This window comes from Scylla paramamosain, chromosome 9 (assembly GCF_035594125.1).
Source record: "Scylla paramamosain isolate STU-SP2022 chromosome 9, ASM3559412v1, whole genome shotgun sequence".
In the NCBI taxonomy this organism is placed as follows: domain Eukaryota; kingdom Metazoa; phylum Arthropoda; class Malacostraca; order Decapoda; family Portunidae; genus Scylla; species Scylla paramamosain.
The window spans coordinates 9,440,001-9,455,000 of record NC_087159.1 but is presented as its reverse complement, the minus strand read 5'-3'; the positions used below and the strand labels follow the sequence as shown (position 1 = coordinate 9,455,000).

At 51.7% G+C, this 15,000-nt stretch overlaps 1 protein-coding gene across 1 annotated transcript in view; it reads right to left on the bottom strand.

The window, feature by feature from the left end:
• The window catches only part of LOC135103541 (G1/S-specific cyclin-D2-like), a 65,675-nt gene that overhangs the window by 3,983 nt on the left and 46,692 nt on the right, over positions 1–15,000 (bottom strand). The window contains exon 4 of the mRNA XM_064009955.1: positions 1,091–1,299. Within this exon, the coding sequence (XP_063866025.1) occupies positions 1,091–1,299 (209 nt within the window). The remainder of the gene's footprint in view (positions 1–1,090; positions 1,300–15,000) is intronic.

The window sequence follows — 15,000 nt, the reverse complement described above, 5'->3', positions numbered from 1 at the left end:
CCTCCTTCTCCACTTCTTCCTTTCTCCTCCTCCTCCTTCATTCGTCCTTCGACATTAGCATTGGGTTTGCGGTGTCCCGCCTCCTCGCCACCTTCGTGTTGTCCCCTGCACTGCAAGCGATGCCAATCCGCCCCTGAGAGGCCGCCGTGATGATGGACTGAGACGGGAGGCAGACAGTGGCGCCCCTACACTACCAAGTTCTCTCCCTAAACGGACAGTACCCACCCACTAACCGCCCGCCCGCCAGCCTCTCCGACCACTGACTCATACACGCACTTGACACGGGCCTTGACCCTCCCGCCCACACGCACTAGCCGCTCGCTCTCCAGTTATCTCACGCCCACTCCCTCGCCCGCGTCAGCACCTCCCCACGCCCTGGCCGACGTGCAGCCCCAACCACCGCCCCGCCCCACCGCTCTCCTCGTCCCGCCAGAGAGAGAGAGAGAGAGAGAGAGAGAGAGAGAGAGAGAGAGAGAGAGAGAGAGAGAGAGAGAGAGAGAGAGAGGCTCATCTGCTGAAGGAACAAGGGCAGCCGTTCTCTTCTTTTCCTGCCTCATCCCACTCCCTCACTCTGCTATCGTCCTTATTAGAACGGCCATTATTGTTATTATAACCGGGAGGCTTCCTGTTATGTTTGAAGTCTCTCTCTCTCTCTCTCTCTCTCTCTCTCTCTCTCTCTCTCTCTCTCTCTCTCTCTCTCTCTCCATCGGCAATACCTGCATTACTGTAGCTCTTTGAATCTCACATATGCGCACGATGCAGTTGACGGGGAACTAAACAAACGGAGATACAGTGCATCCCTCTCCGCGCTATCTGGTTGTGACTGGCAAGGCTATATACAAGGAGAGCAGAGGGGGGACGTAAGGAGGAGGATAGGGAGGGGCACCTGGGAATTAATTAAGGGATCAAACTGAAGTATTTCTACAAGGTTACGGGGTACACGATTATTGCGATTATTTTTACGAGAGAGAGAGAGAGAGAGAGAGAGAGAGAGAGAGAGAGAGAGAGAGAGAGAGAGAGAGAGAGAGAGAGAGAGAGAGAGAGAGAGAGAGAGAGAGAGAGAGAGAGTATTAAGCATATCAGTACATACCGTGTCGATCTGGGTGATGTCGTGCAGGCGGTGGTAGAGGTCCTGCATGTACTGCTGGGCGGAGGTATGGTCGCCGTGGGAGTCCATACTGAGGGGCGCCACCGCTGCCGCCTCCTGCTCCATCTCGTGCCTGTGTAGGACTCCCTGGATAGCTGACGCCACCGCCGCTGCCGCCACCATCGACGGAGGGTTTGAGGTGAACCGCGCGTCTGCAGGAGAAAGAAAACGGTATTTAGCTTTGGGATCATGAAATGTAGGTGTGTATTATGGGCGCATTAGTGTGTGAGGGAAAATGAGTGTGAGTGCTAGTGGGTGTGCGTTGGTGTACACGTGAGTGAGCGTTAGAAATTAAGTATCGTCTTAAGTGTTCACTAAGAAGAAAAATAATGGTATGGGTAATGAGGTTCCACAACCACACCCCAGCGCCCGTCATCTCAACCAGTGAACACGCCTGGGCCGTCGGCTCTCGCTGCCTCACTACTTAATATTCTCCTCAAACTGCCTGTGGTGGAGATAACGTGTTTTTATCATGGCTCAAGAGTGCAAATAATTGGTCGAGCGAACACATCGAAAACAGAGACTCACAGGGGCAACTTTGACATTTAATAATTGTTCCTTTGTGTGTTGCAGAATACCAGTCGTCATCTCAGATGTCCACCAACCCGCCGGGAAGGAAGAGTGGAGGACAAACAGCACGAGGCAGGGTCGTCATCCTCTCGTCCTGACCAAAGAATGCCAACACCTGAGACGTCACGGGCCGCGGAGGGGCTTTGCAATGCACTTAGCCGGGGATGCGCATGGTGTTTGCGTTGCAGCAAGACGGCGAGCCCGCGGCGCGTCACGGTGGCGCAGCGAGCGCACCTTCTTTCCCGCTCCACAAGACCAATTTCAGCGCCAGGTCTCACCACAGAAAAAAAAAAAAAAAAGGAGAGAGAGAGAGAGAGAGAGAGAGAGAGAGAGAGAGAGAGAGAGAGAGAGAGAGAGAGAGAGAGAGAGAGAGAGAGAGAGAGAGAGAGAGAGAGAGAGAGAGAGAGAAGAAAACAATACTAAGCTGCTGGGAGAGGCGGCGCCAGACGGGAACAAGGAGTAAAGGCCGGGACTCCCAGAGTCCTGTAGAAGGACTCCGACCACTATGTCCCGCCGCTTCTTGCCCCGCGGGAACAATGGCTGCCGCAGCCGCCCCAGCACAATGCCAGCGACGAGAACAAAGCCAAATTAAAAGAGAACCCTGACAAGAGGGAGCTACGTACAGCCGGGCCTTGAATGAGACCTCCTCCTCGACCAGACTCGCCGCACTGCTCCCAGGGCCCAGCGAGGCGCCTCCTGCATCCTGCCTCCAGGAGAAAAGGTTGCTAGGCTTTTCCCCTCTTGGCTGCCGCCCCGCGACCCGCCGTGAGAACTCCCCTTTTCACCTGCCCCTCCCCCCATCCATCCCCGAGGCTTTATCTGGCCTCCGCCCCCTGCACCCCCTGCCCTGCTCCTGCCCCACACCCACTGAACGACCCGCGGAGGAACCTAGGGCACGTCTGTATGGGGTGACGAGAGATGGCTTTGAGAGGAGTAGGGAGGGAGAAATAGGAGGAGGGGCCAGTTAAGGGGCACGCTGGGGGCTGCAGGTATAATGTAAGTACAATGAAGGGGCGCCACAATCACCATGAATTCTTATTATTCTGCTTATGAACCATTAATGCATTGTCTTCCCCATACATTCTTTCATACTGGCCCTCTAAACACCCCCCTCGGCTTCCTCCTCTCCTCCACTCTCTTGTTGCTTCCTGACGACGGAGAAACACCTACTTTCGTGACCTTGACCGAGAGAGAGAGAGAGAGAGAGAGAGAGAGAGAGAGAGAGAGAGAGAGAGAGAGAGAGAGAGAGAGAGAGAGAGAGAGAGAGAGAGAGAGAGAGAGAGAGAGAGAGAGAGAGAGAGAGAGAGAGAGAGAGAGAGAGAGAGAGAGAGAGTGTTCGACTCTTGACCAGCAGGGGCACAGGAAACGCAGGTAACAGTGCAGGTGTTTATTCACAGAAGGTGTGAACAGAAGGCTGGAGGTAGGTGATCTCCCGGCGCCAGGCCGCGCACTTCCACTTAACACTTATGACTGAAGCCTAGCTCGTTCACTCATACACGTATTCATGCCTCACACAAGTCTCGCTCATTCACTCGTTCACACAACTAGCTAACAACCACACACCTCCCCCGAGACATAAGGAAGATTCCTTATCTTTGTTATGGCTACCGTAACACATGAAACAAAGTTACAATGATTGAAGTACAGAAAACACGGTACATATACACAAAACAAACACAGCGTACAATGAACACGTACGACTAATCGTAGGTGCTACGGTGCCACCGCACTGCAGTCGTCTCGGCTCCCTACGCTGTCGGCTGCTTCGACGCTCTGGTTGCTCTCGGCCACGGTGTACCCCGTTACCCTGATGCTCCGGGCTGCCGGGATGGTGGTGTTCCTCGTGACCCTGATGCTGAAGCGCTGCACCGCCATGAGCGGTGTGCTGCTCGACAGGAAGGGGAGCAAGAGGTCTGTGTGGGCGTAGGTGTCTTCTATTACGCCACATCACGCGACCGCTGCCCATCTTGATGAGGTAGTCTCTCCTTCGCCCAACAGCCACGATGACACCCAGGCGATCCCAGAGGCCTGTCGTGTGATCTTGAACGTCGACGTGGCCACCGAGGTGCAGGAGAGGAAGAGTACGGGCGGACGCGTCGTGGCGAAGTTTCGCTTTCTTCCTCAGTCGCTCTGCCTTGGCGTCGCACTCATCAGCAGCGCGCTGCCACTGCTGAGCGTATGAGCGATGATGAGCCGGGACACAGGACCTCATAGGATGACCGAAGAGGACTTGTGCTGGTGATCGCCCTTCCGCCCTCGGAGTGTTGCGCAGTTCCAGCAACCCGCGAGCGAACGCATCCTCGTCCAGGTGTCCCTGCTGTGTGGTCGTGAGGATCAGCTTCTTCACGGACTTGACCGCTGCCTCGGCGTGACCATTGGAGCGTGGATAATGAGGTGAAGATACACGATGCTCCACCCCCATCCCGAGCCAGGAAGCGCCGTACCGATGAAGAAGTGAACTGCGGTCCACCGTCAGTCCTCAGGAGAACAGGCACGCCCGTGTCGGCGAACACACCCCGAAGGACACGAACGAGCTGATCAGCCGATGCTGGACGTGAGCATGCAGACACGTGAGGCCACCCAGACAAGCGATCTACATACACGAGGTATGTACGGCCTGCTGCGTGGAAGTAGTCTGCAGAAACTGACTCAAACACCCTGCTGGGTGTGTCCGTGTCCTGCCAGAGAGGTTCGTTGGCTTGGCTTGGTAGGAGTGGACGGCATAGTGAGCATCCAGAAAGCGACGTTCTCAACGTCTCTGTCCATACCAGGCCAGTACACCGTTTGTCGGGCCCGTCGCTTGGTGCGCTCCATCCCCTGATGACTGTCATGGAGTCGCTCTAGTGTTTCTCGGCGGAGGCTGTGAGGAATAAGAAGCCTCGGCCCGTAAACCACCAGGTCGTCGTCTACGGCCAGCAGACTGCGCACCGGCCAGTACGTACGCAAGCGGTGATCGAGGTCGTGGCAATGATCAGGGAAGCCCTCGATGATGACGTTCTTGAGCAAGCAGTACTCCCCGTCTCTTGCTGCTGCGGCACGTACCATTTCCACAGTCTGATCCTGGAGTGGTGCTAAGCGGACGCCGTCCTCATTGGTGGCAGATAACGCTGAGATGACCGCTGAGTGGAGAGGGTCGAGGTCACCAGAAGTAGCAGCATCCTCTTCCTCCACTGGGTCCTGTACTGGAGCACGTGAGAGGGCGTCGGGCACACAGTGTGTCGATCCCTTTTGCCAGCTTGCTGTGAAAGAATACTGAGCAAGCTTCTCCCTCATGCGCTGCAGCCGCAGGTTCTCTATTTCTCCCAACAACTTGCTATTGAGGAGAGGTATCAGCGGGCGGTGGTCGAGCACTAGATCGAAGTGAGGAGTCCTTTCAGGTAGGTGCCACATTTCCTGACTGCCCAGACGATTGCAGCCATTTCCAACTCTATTACTGCATAGCGGCTCTCTGTGTCTGTAACAAATCTTGACCCGCATTGCACCATCTTCCACTGGTCACTGTGCTTCTGCAGGAGAACGAATCCAAATCCGTGCATCCTTGAGGCGTCAGTCTGTAGCATCGTTGGTAATGATGGGTCGAAGTATGCCAAGACAGGTGGGCTGACGAGACACTGTTTCACCTTCTCAAACGCCTCTTCATGGTTAGGAGACCAGCACCAACTGTTCTTCGGGCGTAAGAGATCTCTGAGGGGTTGTGCAGCTGCAGCCACAGCAGGAGAAAAGCTTCCAAGCTGGTTTGTAAGACCCATGAATGATCGTAAGTCGGTGATGTGCTGAGGTCGTGGGAAGTCAGAGATTGCCTTAACTTTCTTTGAGTCTGTCGTGTAGCCTTGTCCAGAAACAGAGTAACCACAGTAATCTACCACTCTTTCCGCGAATGTAAACTTCTGTGGGTTGAGAGTGATGCCGTGCTGGTCACACCGCCGCACAATCTGAATGACATGGGCTAAGTGCGCACTGTAGGTGGAGTCATAGGCCAGGATGTCGTCCACGATCTTGATGGTGTTAGGTATGTCGCCGAGAGCTTGGTCTCCTCGACGGTTATACTCGTCTCCAGACGAGACGAGACCCATAACCGCTCGCCGAAACTTGTACCGACCCCAAGGTGTTATGAAGCAGGTTAAATCCTGGTCTTCTTCTCTAATGGGGACTTGAAAATACCCCATCTTGGCATCAAGAGTGGTGAACCAAACTGCTCCGGTCCCGATCGAGGCGATGGCGTCATGAGGTGAGCGCACTGGATACACGGGCCTCTTCACGTAACGGTTGAGTCGTGTCAGGTCAACACACAGCCTTACACCAGATGTCTTTTTGGGACAGGCACGATGGGGTGGCACCATGCCGTAGGGTAGTCCACACCTCGATGATTCCCTTGTTAAGCAGCTCTTCCAACTGGCTCTTAATTTCTTCACGCCAATTGTAAGGGATTGTACGAGATGCTGTTACGGCGAAGGGTCGAGCGTCGTCTGTCAACTCGATGGCCATGGATCCACCAGCCATTGCACGTAAACCTTCCTTTGCTTCGAAGACGCTGGGAAAGGCCTTGATCACAGCAGCAGCGTGCCCCGCACGCTGCTGTGGCGTTGGGTCGTAGGAATGAGGCCAGCTGATCACTTCTGTGGGCGTAGATAGAGGTGGCTGCGAGGCGGTCGGGTACTTGATGGAGCTGTTGCCGGTGTGCTGTTCTTCCCTGCGTAGCGGTCGGATTTGAGCCGGAAAATCTTCGGGGAGGATTCCGAGAGCGATGGAATCGTACCAGCTAAGCAGCGCCCCCTTCACCTCCTTCACCACGCTCACAACAGTCTCAGCTTCCCTGTCGCCCAGTTGCAAGTGCGACGAGAAAGTTCCTACACAGGTGAGGGGGTGATTACCGCAGCATAAAGTCCATCACCATCAGCGGGCGCCAAGCTGGAGGGCGGGATTCCAAGGAGTGTTGCCGTGTCGAGGCCAATAACGGTCGTTTCGGCCCCAGAGTCAGGAGTCCACGTAATCTTGTCTCTTCCAGCGGGATGTGTGGCGGTAATGAGCACCTGGGGCGCAGGTCGTGCCGTCACCGTCTTTGTGTATACGCCTGATAAGAGCTGGTATACACTGGCACTGGCTCCCGCCTCGGGCCTGCACCGCGATGAGGAGAGACAGTTGAGGAACTCCTCGAAGCTCCTCGTCGTTTCCTCACTGTCTGCTGACATACACTCGCAAAATGCCCTCTTTTCCCGCAGTTACGACACACTTTATCTATTGCCTGGCATCCCCTTTTGTCACTGCGACAATCTTTGCCACAACGATAACAGCCCGTGGGGCTTGAGCCCCGAAACTGCCCTTCCTGTAGTTCGAGACAGCGTTCACACCATGGCTCGAAGAGTGAGAGCCGCCCCTTAGTACTGCACTACACTGGTTAGCGCTCTCTGATGCTCTGCAAATATCTATGGCGTTTTCAAGGGTGAGTTTCTTGTTTTCCAGCATGCGTTTCAGAGCCACTTCGTCTCGTGTCCCAACGACAATTCTGTCACGCAGCTGATGGTTTATGCACTGGTCGCAAAAGTCACAGAAATTGGCGATTTCCTTTACAGCACATAAAAAGTCGTCAAAACCTTCTTGCGTTTCTTGCACGCGGGAGTAGAAGTCTCTTCTATCCATGATGATGTTGCGCTGGCTTCGCAGGTACTCACACATTGCATCGAGGATGGTTCTTAACTCCGCGTCTCTCGGTAAGCTTATCCCGTAGCGAAGTGTACGGGTCCACTCGTCGTCTAGGACAGCAGCGAGTGCCGCCCTCTGCTCAGCCAGGGAGAGACAGTCTATCCTGGCGAGGGTTACGTATCCTTCAAACTTATGGCGCCACGTGTCGAACTCACGTAAAGATGCTGACGCCGTTAAGTGAGGAATGATGGTGGCGGACGTCGGGAACCTCGCGCCCTGGGTAGACGTGCTGCGGGCTGTGGTTTCGCCTTCATTGCTCGCCGTGGTGCGACTGGGAGCTTGTGTCCCCACTCTCTCCAGCAGCTGGGTTAAACGCTCCTCGCGAGCCTGACTCTGCTCCGACTGTCGCGCTAGCAGGGCAGCCAGCGCCTCCAACTGCTTCTCCATTCTGCGCCGTACCCACTGCAGCCTTGTCCTGATCCTACTCACTGCGCCATGTTCGACTCTTGACCAGCAGGGGCACAGGAAACGCAGGTAACAGTGCAGGTGTTTATTCACAGAAGGTGTGAACAGAAGGCTGGAGGTAGGTGATCTCCCGGCGCCAGGCCGCGCACTTCCACTTAACACTTATGACTGAAGCCTAGCTCGTTCACTCATACACGTATTCATGCCTCACACAAGTCTCGCTCATTCACTCGTTCACACAACTAGCTAACAACCACACAGAGAGAGAGAGAGAGACCCACTACTACTACAACAACCACTACATCCTATCGTTCCAAAAAAGGTGCTAAGGAACTGCCATTATTTTCTCCCAGACACGAATGGCCGAAGGAGGCAAATTTATGCTTGTATTTGTTTTTATTTCGTGAGGGGCAGGGAGCAGGTCATGTTTTCTTGCTGCGTTGAGTTGCTGTGAAGTGTTGTGCTTGTTTTACTTCCTCGCTTTTTTTATGTGTATGTTAGTGTCCCCTTTGGTTGTTGTGGTACTGTGGGTTTCAAGATTACGTATGTGTCGATGTTTTGACGTGCTGTTCCTCGATACCTCAATAACTTCTGACGGAGGTATGTTTTGTCATGTGGAGGAAGAAGAATAAAAAGGGATACAAAGGAAAACCAAACAGCAACAGAGGAAGAGGAAGAAGAGAAATTGAATGAAAATGACGAGGACGAGATGAAAGAGAAGGAGGAGGAGGAGGAGATGAAGGTGAAAAAAAGAAAAAGAATGAAGAAGAAGGGTAAAGCTGAAGGGAGGAGCTCCACACCTGAAGTCCCCTCCAGGTGAGGAGTCGCACGGCTCATTAAGCACTAATCCTGCCAGGTCACGGAGAGAGAGAGAGAGAGAGAGAGAGAGAGAGAGAGAGAGAGAGAGAGAGAGAGAGAGAGAGAGAGAGAGAGAGAGAGAGAGAGAGAGAGAGAGAGAGAGAGAGAGAGAGAGAGAGAGAGAGAGAGAGAGAGAGAGAGAGAGAGAGAGAGAGAGAGAGAGAGAGAGAGAGAGAGAGAGAGAGAGAGAGAGAGAGCAGAATAGAAAATAACAATAAAAACATCAAATAAACCACTAGGGGGGAAAAGATAATCCCCTACATGGAGGACCTAAGCGGCTCCTCCCCGTGTCCCCGTGACCCTAAATACGGCCAGGACTCCAGCCTCCCCGGGGGTCACAGGTCACTGCCTCGTAGGACGCCCCGGGAACTGATCCTGCGAGACGCCCACGAACATGAGCCAGGGTGGTGGTCTGGGAGGAGGAAGAGAAAGGCAAGCCCAGGGCGACCTCACGGCCCCGGCTGACCCCAGGGGGCCTTCTAGTGACACAGAATAAAGCCCGAATGACCAAAGGACGCCCCCCGCCGCCCCCCGCTCGGTAATTAAGGTTCCCCCGGACGCTAATAACAGAGTGAGAAGTGCTCCGTCCACTCCCCTGATGGACGACTTGCCTGACCCTGCTGCAGCCACGCCCACACGCCCTACCCCACGCCCCCTCACTACTCCCTGGCCCTCTACACACCCACGCCACCCTCCATTCCTTCCTCCGTCTCCTCCTCCTCCTCCTCCTTCTTCTCGGGTCGTCTTCCTGTTGGCGCTTGACGGAGGGTACTAGGAGGGAGAGCAAGTGGGAGGGAAAGGGGAGGGTAAAGATGGACAGCCAGTACGTCACGCCGCAGGTAAGCCCCATGACTCCCCAGCCCCGCCCCAGCCCCACGACTCCATCTCCATACCACAGCCTCCCTCAAAATAGCCAGTCTTTAAAAATAGGCCTAAGTTTGTATGTATGCAGGCAGGACCCGTAATGAGAAAAGCCTACACACGCACGCACACACACACACACACACACACACACACACACACACACACACACACACACACACACACACACACACACACACACACACCTGCATCTCCGCCCCTGTCTCATTCACTGTCACCTTCCCTACTGTCCTACTGTTGTTATCCTGTCTCCTCCCCTCCCCACCCATCCCATGTACTCATCCCTGCCTGTTTGCCTTCACTCCTCTGGTGATGAGAAGACAAGAGGATTGGGGGAAGAGAGGAGGAGGAAAAGGAAGAGACAAGACAGGTGTGGATTTGGCAAAAGTGAAGAAGATGGGTTATAAAGGTGAAGGAAAGGGAAAAGAGGAAATTAAGAAGAGTAACATGAGTAAAAATTAAGAGTAAAAATGCATAAAAGAGAGAGAGAGAGAGAGAGAGAGAGAGAGAGAGAGAGAGAGAGAGAGAGAGAGAGAGAGAGAGAGAGAGAGAGAGAGAGAGAGAGAGAGAGAGAACAAGTACAGAGAAAAAGAAAAAAAGAAAAGAGATGAAAGAATCAACGAAAGAAAAAAAGAAAGAAAGAAGAAAGGAGAGAAAAAAAGAAGAAGAAATAAAAAAAATTCCTGTGACATGACAAGAATGAATTTTTAAGGCTTTTGTTCCCCCGGGCGGTCTGGTTGGCGTAGATCAGATTACTGAGCCCAAGCCTGGCAGCCTCAAAACAGTGGAAAGGGACGCCCGTAACATTCCTTCTCTTCAATGCGGCCTTCGGGAGGGACGACAGGGCTGGGGGGCTTGTGGCTGAGGCTACGGCTGGTTTGGAGGCTGTGAGGAGACTGAGGACTCGAGGGAAGGATGTAAGATAGGTCTGGATATGGTTATGGTTGGTCTGAGGTTTGTGAGGATTCGAGGGAAGGATGTAAAGGAAGGCTGGACATGGCTGCAGGTGATTGTCTTTCTGGTCTATGGTCTATTACGATTCGAAGAGACTCAAGGACTTCTGGCTTACTGTTAGGTACGAGTGTAGCTATGAAGACCCAAGGAAATTTTCCAAAATGTTTGCTAGAATGTTTGTAAGGTCTCGAGTAAGAGGATGAAGTCATGATAAGTGTCAAATTCTCCAAATTTAAGAGGAAAGAAAGTTATGGAAAAATCTATGTGGGATACCCTTAGAAGAATATCCAAAGTGGCTTTTGTAAAGTTTCTAATACCTAAAAATGTGAATAAATCTGTAATAGATGTCCGTCTTGAAATCTAGCAGTATAGTATGTCAGCTATAAAATGTCAGGCATGCAATAGCCATGAAGGGAAAATGCCTAAATAAAGGTGTTCGAAGGCTTATTAGGACTGAAAATATGTCTGTGACCCCGTAATAAATGTCGTAAGTGTGACGCGTAGTCCAAATGCAGCATGGCAGAAGGTAGGCGAAAAAATAGCCTCGGCATAAGTGGGCGAGGGGGCTGCTGGTAAAGGTAATTGATAGGTAATACGGTTCTGAACACCTGGTGATCGGCGGTGGGCAATGCAGGGTAAAGTAGGGTTGGGTTAAAGGGGGCGTAAGGTATGGAAATGCTGACTTAATTAGGCAGCTGACAGGCCACGGCGAAGCTAGAGAGGGTAAGTTATGGTGGTGGAAGCTGGAACGCTTGTAAAATAGGAAGGCTGGGAAAGAGCAGAGGAGAGGGTACATAGGATAGAGAAGTTATAGTCTAAGATTTGATCTGGGATGAACATCATGACGATAAGCTGGATGTTTGTGGAGTACAGAAGAAGCTATAGGAGACATTAACAAAGGAATGAGTAAAATGGGAATATATTATAATGACAAAAGTTGAAAGATTTACGGAAAAGAGAAGGAAAAGTTGAGGTGGAAGATTAAACAAATAAGGAACAAAACTGGAGATAAAGAGAAGTAAATATGTAGAACAGAGGCCATAAAATAGGATAACATGTTACAAGAATAGAGTAGCAGGCTGGATTACGGCGACGAAAAGAAAAAGAAAAAGACCAGTTTTGCGGAACACCTATATGTGGCAGAAACTGAACAAGGTAAGGCTGGAAAGGAGCAGTGGAGAGAGAGAGAGTGAGAGAGCAAGAGGAATAAGAGAGAACAGAATATAGAGGGCATGGCATTGAGTAGCACGGGATGAGTAGAACACACTAGAGGAGGTGAATGAAGGGGCACGGGAGGGCAGGCAAGGGAGGGCCAGGGCACCATTTCAATTGTACTTTCCTTATCCGATTAAGCCCCAGTTCCGACATGCCGCTTTCCCAGGTCTGGGGCGGGGCGGGGCGGGGCGGGACAAAGGTCAGGGCGGGTGGCCGTGTCCTGCAGTGCCTCGGGGCCTGTGAATCCTCGGCTCATTTGCATACTAAGCGGAGAGGAGGGCGTGGCGGGTGACCGGGCCGAGTTGGGTGAGAGAGAGAGAGAGAGAAAGAGAGAGAGAAAGAGAGAGAGGAAGGGAAAGTGGGAGGCTGGGAGGACAAGGAGTAGTCACGAGAGAGAGAGAGAGAGAGAGAGAGAGAGAGAGAGAGAGAGAGAGAGAGAGAGAGAGAGAGAGAGAGAGAGAGAGAGAGAGAGAGAGAGAGAGAGAGAGAGAGAGAGAGAGAGAGAGAGAGAGAGAGAGAGAGAGAGAGAGAGAGAGAGAGAGAGAGAGAGAGAGAGAGAGAGAGAGAGAGAGAGAACCTATAAACCCACACCCAAATAAATACAAGACGAAATATAAGCGACATCAGAAAAAAATAATAAATAAAACACACACACACACACACACACACACACACACACACACACAGAAAGAAACAAACGAAGAAATGGAAAACAGAAGGTGGAAGAAGTAGGAAGGGGAAGAGAGAAAGGGAGGCAAAGGAAGGGAGAAGAGAGGTAAGGAAAGGTAAGGTAACAAGGCAGCTATATATCCCCCATGTGCCACGCTGACCATTCTAGGACACCCTCGCCTTGGGACATGGAGGTTTTGGGCCTGTCTAACTGCGTGCCTGCGTGCCTGCCTGCCTGCTCCCATGTCCCATAAGACACTCCACGAGGAAGGGCTCTGGGACGGTCTATGGGGGTCTAGGGGGAGGAGAGGGAGGAGGATGTGAAATAATGAAGCCCTCAGTTAAGAAATGCTTTTTGAGGAAGACAGCGCACGGATATGTCATAACACCTGGAGGAAGAGCACGAAGAAAGGTGTGGAGGGAGAGGGGAAAAGGTGGAAAGAAGGGAGGAAAAGAGGTAAGGGAGAAAAGAAAGGGAGGAAAACAGTACATGATGGAAGTATGGGATGAAAAAGAGGGAAGGAAATGAGAAAAGCTTTTAAACTATTAAAGGAAAGGAAGATAAAAGGGAAAAATGCGAAAATGAGGAAGGAAGCTAAGAGAGAGAGAGAGAGAGAGAGAGAGAGAGAGAGAGAGAGAGAGAGAGAGAGAGAGAGAGAGAGAGAGAGAGAGAGAGAAGGGAATCTTGACCCCTAAACCTTTCCGTCAAAATAAACTGCTCTCACTCTCTCCTCCTCGCCCTCCGTGTCCTCCTCCGCCATCAGTCAATGCATCACCACCCGGGGATAACTTTTCTGTCTTTCCTCTCCTCCTCCTGCTCTTCCTCCCCCTCCTTCTTTACCCATCTCATTCCTTTCTTTTACTCCCTTTCTCTCTTTCCTTTCCCTGCATTACCAACTGAGACTGACTTTTCTTTTATTTCTCTTGTCTGTTTATATATTTTTATTTCTCTTCCTTACTCCTGTCGTATACCTATTTTTCCTTTTCTTTCTTCTCACTTTCTTTTATCCTTTGTTTGCGTGCACCTTTTCACATCAGAACATGCAGAGAGAGAGAGAGAGAGAGAGAGAGAGAGAGAGAGAGAGAGAGAGAGAGAGAGAGAGAGAGAGAGAGAGAGCTGTTCCTATAGGCTCCGCGACGTAACATAACAAGTGCTGTGTTTACCAAATATTCCGTGACCGACAAAGACGGCGCTATGAGAGGCACTGGCGGTAGCTTGTGGGGAGGAGGAGGAGGAGGAGGAGGAGGAGGAGGAGGAGGAGGAGGAGGAGGAGGAGGAGGAGGGGACAGAAGAAGGCCTGCGGAAAGAGAGAGAATGAGAGAGGTGCAGACTCGAAAAAGATGGAAGAGGGAAGGGTAGAGGTGGGAAGAAGGAGAGGGGAGGGAGAGGGAAGGGAGAGGGACGGAGGGAGGGAGAGAAGATGAGGTTCGAGGAAGAGTAATGAGCGAAATAGTTTGAGAGAAAGAATAAGTGAGGAGTAGAAAAACGATACGAGATGGGAGAAGGGAGGAGGAGGAGGAGGAGGAGGAGGAGGAGGAGGAGGAGGAGGAGGAGGAGGAGGAGGAGGAGGAGGAGGAGGAGGAGGGCAAACAACAAGAAGAATAGCTTGTTATGACACCTTTACAGTGCATTTACAAGACAAACTATGCGTGGGATGACAAAGTGGAAAAATAAAACTAATGAATGGATGAATGAATGAGACTTTGGAATGCAGGGAAGCAACCAATAAGTGAAAGAATGAATGAGAAAAAAACAAGCACATGAATGAGCGTCCGTGAATGAGTGACCCTGAGACACGAGGAGGAGGAGGAGGAGGAGGAGGAGGAGGAGGAGGAGGAGGAGGAGGAGGAGGAGAGGACAAGGCAAGTGAAGGCTGCACCGGAAGTAGAGGGAGGAGGTCAGTCAGACACACAGATACCCCTCCTCTCTTCCTCCCTCTTCCCCTCTTCCCGTCTTCCTTCCCCTCTTCTCTCCCCTCCCGCCACCCTCCCACTCAGCCCCACTAACGCACTAACCTCATTCATTTAGAGGAAAGATAGAGGAAATTCGTTGAAAATGGCCATGTTTTCGTCACTTTCTTGTTATCAACGTGACTTTCCGTTTTAAGGAAGAGTGCCAACAGAATGAGAGAGAGAGAGAGAGAGAGAGAGAGAGAGAGAGAGAGAGAGAGAGAGAGAGAGAGAGAGAGAGAGAGAGAGAGAGAGAGAGAGAGAGAGAGAGAGAGAGAGAGAGAGAGAGAGAGAGAGAGAGAGAGAGAGAGAGATTCAGAAAAAAAAATAGAAGGGGAAGAAAGAGGATAATTATAATCAGAAAAAAAGGGGGAAAAACAGATTGTGATTGAGGAAAAAACAGACGTGCAGGAAGAGGAATGAGAAGGATTTCGAAAAGATCAGGTTGGGATGAAGGTGAAGAAAAGGCAGAAACAAAAATAGGAGGAAGGGAGAAAAAAAAACACGAAAAAACAGAGAAGGGACATTTAAAAAAAAGTAAAAAAAAAAAAAAAAAAAAAACAGGGACGAAGAGAGGAAAGAACGAAGACGAAAATGGAGGACAACCACTGAAGGAACAAGAACACAAAGGCACACAAGGGAAGAACAAA